Source organism: Grammomys surdaster, unplaced genomic scaffold (assembly GCF_004785775.1).
Source record: "Grammomys surdaster isolate TR1022 unplaced genomic scaffold, NIH_TR_1.0 125976, whole genome shotgun sequence".
Classification (NCBI taxonomy): Eukaryota; Metazoa; Chordata; class Mammalia; order Rodentia; family Muridae; genus Grammomys; species Grammomys surdaster.
Window position 1 is genome coordinate 461,963 of NW_021620792.1, and position 6,071 is coordinate 468,033.

The following is a 6,071-nucleotide window of genomic DNA, read 5'->3' on the forward strand; positions in this document are numbered from 1 at the left end:
GCAGCCCAGGAGGGCAGCCCAGGAGGGCAGCCCAGGAGGGCAGCCCAGGAGGGCAGCCCAGGAGGGCAGCCCAGGAGGGCAGCCCAGGAGGGCAGCCCAGGAGGGCAGCCCAGGAGGGGCAGCAGGCCGAGGCTCCCAGTGTGTGAAGCCGGAAAGACAGAAGGCTAGTGTAGTTGTTGCCTAAGGGACAGGCCTCAGGTCGTAAGTGCATTCAGGACTGCCTCCTTTAGTGCTGTCTGCCTTGCTGTAGCTGGCTGAAGAGTGCATCTGTCCCGCAGTGTTGGTGGGCAACATTTGTTGTGCACTGCCCTCCTTCAGTTCCTTTGCACGTGAGTGCGTGCCGTGGACAAGGCGTGTCTTACTGTAAGCATGTAGCTAAGAGTGTAGAGCGGCCACAGCCGTGGTTATCCTGTGCCCGATGCCCAGTGTGGTTAAGGCACACTCAGTGTGGCAAGGCTGTGCCTGCAAGTTGGAGTCTTCTCTGTGCTTCTTTTCTTTTTGAAGCACAGTTGATTAAAGTTTAAAATTTTGGGTATGTAATATGCAGAAAATTGTATGCAAAATAAATGAAGTATTCAGCAGCCTGACCTGTTTCCTAGTATAGAAAATTCAAAAAGCTTCCTGATTGGTTCAGGTTAAATGGTCAGCACTAACAGACTACTTCTTGATTGGTGTACTTTATAATAGCATAGCTAGTTTTTAAATCATGGGATAAAGAATTAGTATCATATATCAGTTGTCAGAAAATTTTATTATATGATTAGCAAGGTAATATAAGCTAATTATTTGGCAAATACATGTTATGGAAAGCCTAAAAAGTAGGAGTTTTTTTGTAAAAAAAAAAAAAAAAAGCTAATTATATACAATATTAACTTCAAAATGTGCTTTCTACTATTTTGACTGAACTCATTTCTACACCTAGCAAGTTTTGTTTTTTTTTTTCTACTATCTACCAGTGTCTGCACAAACTATGGCTGCCAGGCAGCATACACACTGGGTCCCACAAACGGTGCAGCCCCATGGGTATAGAAGGACTGTTCACTTCTGGAAGTATCAGACTGGCTGTGCTTGCTGTCAGGGCCTCTGCTCGCATAGCGGGAACCTGTGCTCCTGAGTGCATGCTGGGCCGGCCCAGAGATGAGCCTGTGTGACTGCTCTGCATTCTGGTTTCTCTTCAAAGGAGTAGTTTTAAAATCCATGTTAAAAAAGAAAGTTTGGAGCAGTGTTTATGTAAATGAAAACAAGTTGTTTGCTGGGGAGAGGCAGTGCAGGAGCAGTGCAGGAAGAGGAAGGTGAAGGATACAGGCTCTGCTGGAACTGTCAGTCACAGGGGAGAGGAGCAGGAGCGAAGGCCAGTAGTGCTCAGCTGAAGCACGGCCAGAGTTTCCACTGTTTCCAAGAAATGATCGCGTGGTGTGTGGTGTGTTGCCTCAGGAGACTGCCACTGTGCCACCCCTCAGGGAGGCGGGCCGTGCAGAGCAGACTCTGAACCTTCTATTTGCTCTTTCTCTTTCCCTCTCCCCTCTCCTTTCTCTCCTCCCTTCCCTCTTCCATGTTATTTTTGCTACCTTTGCTGTTTTAACCTGTCAGTTACAGAATAATTACTATGTCACCATGGCTGGCGGCTCACAGAGGAGAAATCTGCCGTCTCTTAATCAGAGGTGATTACAGTTTTTCCTGTCTGTAAATGTGCGTGTTGAGTAACGAGAAGGCATTAGTCTCAGGCTGATGTGCCGATTGAAAGGCAGCAAGAAGCAGCAGCATTGTTCTCTCTCCAGGCGTGTCTAATGAGTCGTGTTTCTGTGTTCTGTTGGTCACGCCGACAGTGCCCTCCGCCAGGGCTCGCTCAGCCTCCTGTAAAATGCTCCGTAAGATTATCGCAGCAAGGACAGCAGTGCTGCCTGAGCTGGGGGCGGGGGGTGCCAAGAAGACAGCTGCGTTTCAAACAGTTACAGAGTCGGGGTTACTCAGAGTGATAGATAGCTCTGACAGCCACTGTTGAGCGTCAGTGTAAAAGGCAAGTCGGGACCTATCCTGTCAGAATGTCAGTAGCAAGATGGAGTGCGTGTTTATGTTTCAAAGCAGATCGCCTCTCAAGAGAAGGAAGAAAAGGTTTTAATTTTTACTGTTTAATTAAGAGCAACACTGAAACCCAGGGGCTAAGTCTTCTTGCCTAACCCAGCCATCTTAGAGGAAGTTTATCTGAAGCATCGACAGATTGAGGTGAAAGTGCCCTCACTGAATCTCATATGGATATCAATCATATATGTGTGTGCTGTCTGTGGGACCTGTATACCAACTACATGCATGCTTTTCATTAACACTGAACAGTCTTGATGCCTGCAATGGTACTCATACCTGTAATCTGGAAGCTAAAGCAGTACTGTCATGAGTTTGAGGCTAGCCTGGGCTATACTGTGATAATCTGCACAGAAACACCCCCCCCCCATTTAATTTTTATCTCATGCTGATCCCTTATAATTTTGGAACATGTAGCTAGTTGTTTAATAAACATCAGCCTAACTTCAGTTGAAGTGGTGTGTCTCACAAAGACAGACTGGAGTCCACTGTGAGGCGCAGAGTGCCCACTCAGGAGCCAGAGGTCTCTGCCAGGTGGGGGCTGCCCTTAAGACCCATGTCCATTTTTTGCATTAAGAGCATAAGATAAAAAGGGAACTTTCATTCTAGCATGCTTGAAGAGAGTGATGAGTGGGTGCTGGGGCTTGGCCTCGAGTATGACACACACTTGACAAGTCCTCTTTCAGTGAGCAACCACAGGGACTTGGGGCTGTTTTCTTCTGCACAGCTGTCTTCTGAAGGTCTTACTCAGTGTATCTAGAAGTCTAATTCTCTGACCTCCTTTAGTTGAAAATTTACTGGCTTTACACAAGTCCTGTGATCCATTGAAATGCTAACATGGGTCATGTCTCAGCTGCCACAGCCGAGCAGAAACCCTCATTAAAATTCTGGTTATCTTGCAACTGGCAGAGGACCCATGCTGTTAGAGGCTCCTGAGGAAGACATTAGCCTGGTGAGATTGCACTCACAGCCACACTTGTGTCTGCTGAGCATTATCAGGGTTGTTATCCTTTAGCATTGCAGATAGGTCAGAGAAACTGTGCTTCTGCATCTGTCTCTATGCCTACCATTTTATCCTCTGAGCCATATTTGACTGATGAATTGACAGTCGACAAGCTAAATGCATTTCTGTTATAGATTTGTTAAGTGATACCAAGTGTTCTACATCCACGACAAGTTCAAGAGAGTGGCGTACTGAGTTAGGTGTGATTTGATATAAATAAGTCTATTTAGTTATTAATGACTTCAAATAGATTTTACAAGGCAATCAATGACAGCAAAATGGTGATCAGTCAATGATACTTTGTGTAATTGCATTTTTTTTACGGATATAATGCTATATTTCAGAGTTAATGTGACATGTTACTTTGTTATTCAATTTTTTGTTAAGTCAAATTTTTTTTAGAAATCAGATATGTCAAAAATTGAGATCTTTAAGTATTATTTGGCACAGTCCATAGGTAAAGTTGATAAATGTCATTTTGCAATGCCTATTTAGTTTCTAGTTCTCAGGAGGTAGGTGTGAGAAGTGGAGAGTTTAATTTGTAAGACTGTTTCATGCATTGGACAACAGAGTTGAAAACAAAAGGCAAGGAACAGCTAGGGCCTCATTCTCCGATGGATTCCTGCCCCTTAGCCATGTGTCACAGCAGATCTAACAAGGGACGTCCTCTCCTGCTGCTGCTTCTTTTTTAAAAAAGTCTGTTTTGTCTTTGTAGGGTTCAAACAAAACTTGCTTTTCAGTAGTTTAAGTGGCTGAATGAGAAATTCTGTTTCCCACTAGACCCCCCCCCGCCCCCCCCTCCACAGAGGCCAGTGTGCTTGCTGAGCTCCCGTTCTGGATAATAGGTTTCCGTAGTTCTGTTGCCTGAGGACAACAGCACTGGGGTCCTCAGAAGCGTTTCTGAAGGCTAGATGTTCATTTCAGTCCTTGCTGCAGAGTGATACATGAAGGGGAACATGTATCACAGCTCATAGGAGCCCTGTTCCTTTAAAGCAGTTCCAGTCTGGACTGCACACAGTGCGGATGGATGCAGGAATGAGTGAGGTGGCCCCTCCCTACCCTCCTGGGCATTTTCCCTTCCTCCTCTTCCTCCTCTTCCTCTTCCTCCTCCTCTTCCTCCTCCTCCTCCTCTTCCTCCTCCCCCTCCTCCTCCCCCTCCTCCTCCCCCTCCTCGAGCAGGATGGTGTCTGCTGGGAAACTGCACGCTGTTACTTTGATAATTTGACACATTGACACCTGAGCACTTGGAACCTTATACATGGCCTTTCTCTTTAAAAAAAGCATACCAATTCTGTAAGATGCATGTTTTAAAAGTTGGAAAAAGTTGTAAATTGTGAAGATTTTGAGTATTTGGATACTAAGCAGTAATTACTGGTATTTAATTTTGTTTTTAATAAAATGGTGCCTTCTGAGAAATGTTTAGTACTTTTACACTTTATCTGAATGAGGATAGTATTTCAAAAGCTAGGTGACAGCACTTTAAACAGCTTTACCACCACAGCAAGGTGACACTGCCAGGAGTCTGGGTCTGCACACCGCAGCTGAGGCAGGCTCACTTCTGTTTGCCATTCTTAATCCACTTGACCGGTAACAGTTACAGCTGGAGGGCAGGGTTTGCATTTAGGAATTCTTTGATTTGATTGACACTTTCCACGTGTGTGTGTGTGTGTGTGTGTCTGTGTCTGTGTGTGTGTACACAGAGCTATTTGATTTCTTGTGTCTTTTTCTTCTGATACAAAAACATTTAAATTAATAAATACAACCTATAAAACAGTTTTCTTACTATTTTTTTTTATTCATACAGAATTAATATCTAACTGGGAAGCTTTAAGTCTAGATTTAAAATGTTCTATTTATCACTGAATGACTTAGGTTTCATGAAGGGACTGCCCCTTTGCTTTAGGTTCCCACAGATTTGTGACCATTGCCTTTGTCCTCGGTGTCTAGGTTTCCTTTTCACTCAACAGAACCTAACTCCACTGAAGAGTGTAGCAGCATTAACTCCCCAACCTCCCAGATCCTAAGAGGAAGGGCTGCCCCACTGCCTCCACTTCCCAGTGGCTGCCCTTCTCCCCTGTCTTGAGTCAAGCTTATTTAACTTAAAAGGAAATCATCTATTTTGGAGCTCCCCCTTACATAATTATGAAAAGAACTTTAGGACTGCATGGGTACTGGATTCGTCTAGAGTTACTTACCCTATGTCCATGGCAAAGCTTCCTTCAGAGGAAACACACATGCTCAGTGCTTGTAGAATTATAAGTCCAGGAAACAGTTTAATACTGTAGCAACAGTTCATTTTTCACAATAGCTAAATTCTTTAAAAATCCCATCGAGATAGACTTCCAGCTAAACAACTGTATATAATTCAGAGACTTTTGCGAATTGGCTAGGTAGTACTTTATGGTATCTTTGTTGTTTTTTAATAGAGGTTGCTCAGAGTTAGTCCTTGAGACTTGGGAAAGTTGCCCTGAGACTCTCAGAGGTGACTTGCACTTTGAAGGCTGGAGAGGCCAATGGGCCTGCATGGCCCTCAGAGCACCCTGGGAAGGCTCAACCCTGTTCTCTTCCTCTGCATTCCTGCCTTCCGCTAGGACAGCATTTACTGCTCCCTTCCTGTTCCCTGTGAGACTGAGGTGAAGCCCTTTGAATTAGCTCATTAACTTTGCATTAGAAAAATGTGTCAAAGTTTCTTTTTATTTGGATGTCCTTTTTACTGGTTCTTTTTTTTTTCTTTTTTCTTGTTTCTTTTCAGTTGTGGAAGAAGGACTCTGGGAAAATGGCCTTTCCTATGAATGTAGAACGCTGCTCTTCAAAGCAATCCACAATCTGTTAGAAAGGTAAGAAAGGGGCTGTGGCCTGACTCTGCTCAGGGTGCCCGGAGTCCACTCGGGCTTTAGTCATGGGGTCATCTGCAATATGAGAGCTACGCTTTTATATCTCCTTTTGTTTTCTACTGTAGAGAAGTTTAGGGGCAGCATAGAGGTCCCCT

The 6,071-nt window shown here is 44.5% G+C and overlaps 1 protein-coding gene across 2 annotated transcripts in view; it reads left to right on the forward strand.

Annotated features, from left to right (window-relative positions):
• Nucleotides 1-6,071, forward strand: part of Med13l (mediator complex subunit 13L) — a 203,458-nt gene that overhangs the window by 104,512 nt on the left and 92,875 nt on the right. For both annotated transcript variants that reach the window (XM_028753911.1, XM_028753913.1), the window contains exon 3: nucleotides 5,835-5,919. In XM_028753911.1, the coding sequence (XP_028609744.1) occupies nucleotides 5,835-5,919 (85 nt within the window). The remainder of the gene's footprint in view (nucleotides 1-5,834; nucleotides 5,920-6,071) is intronic.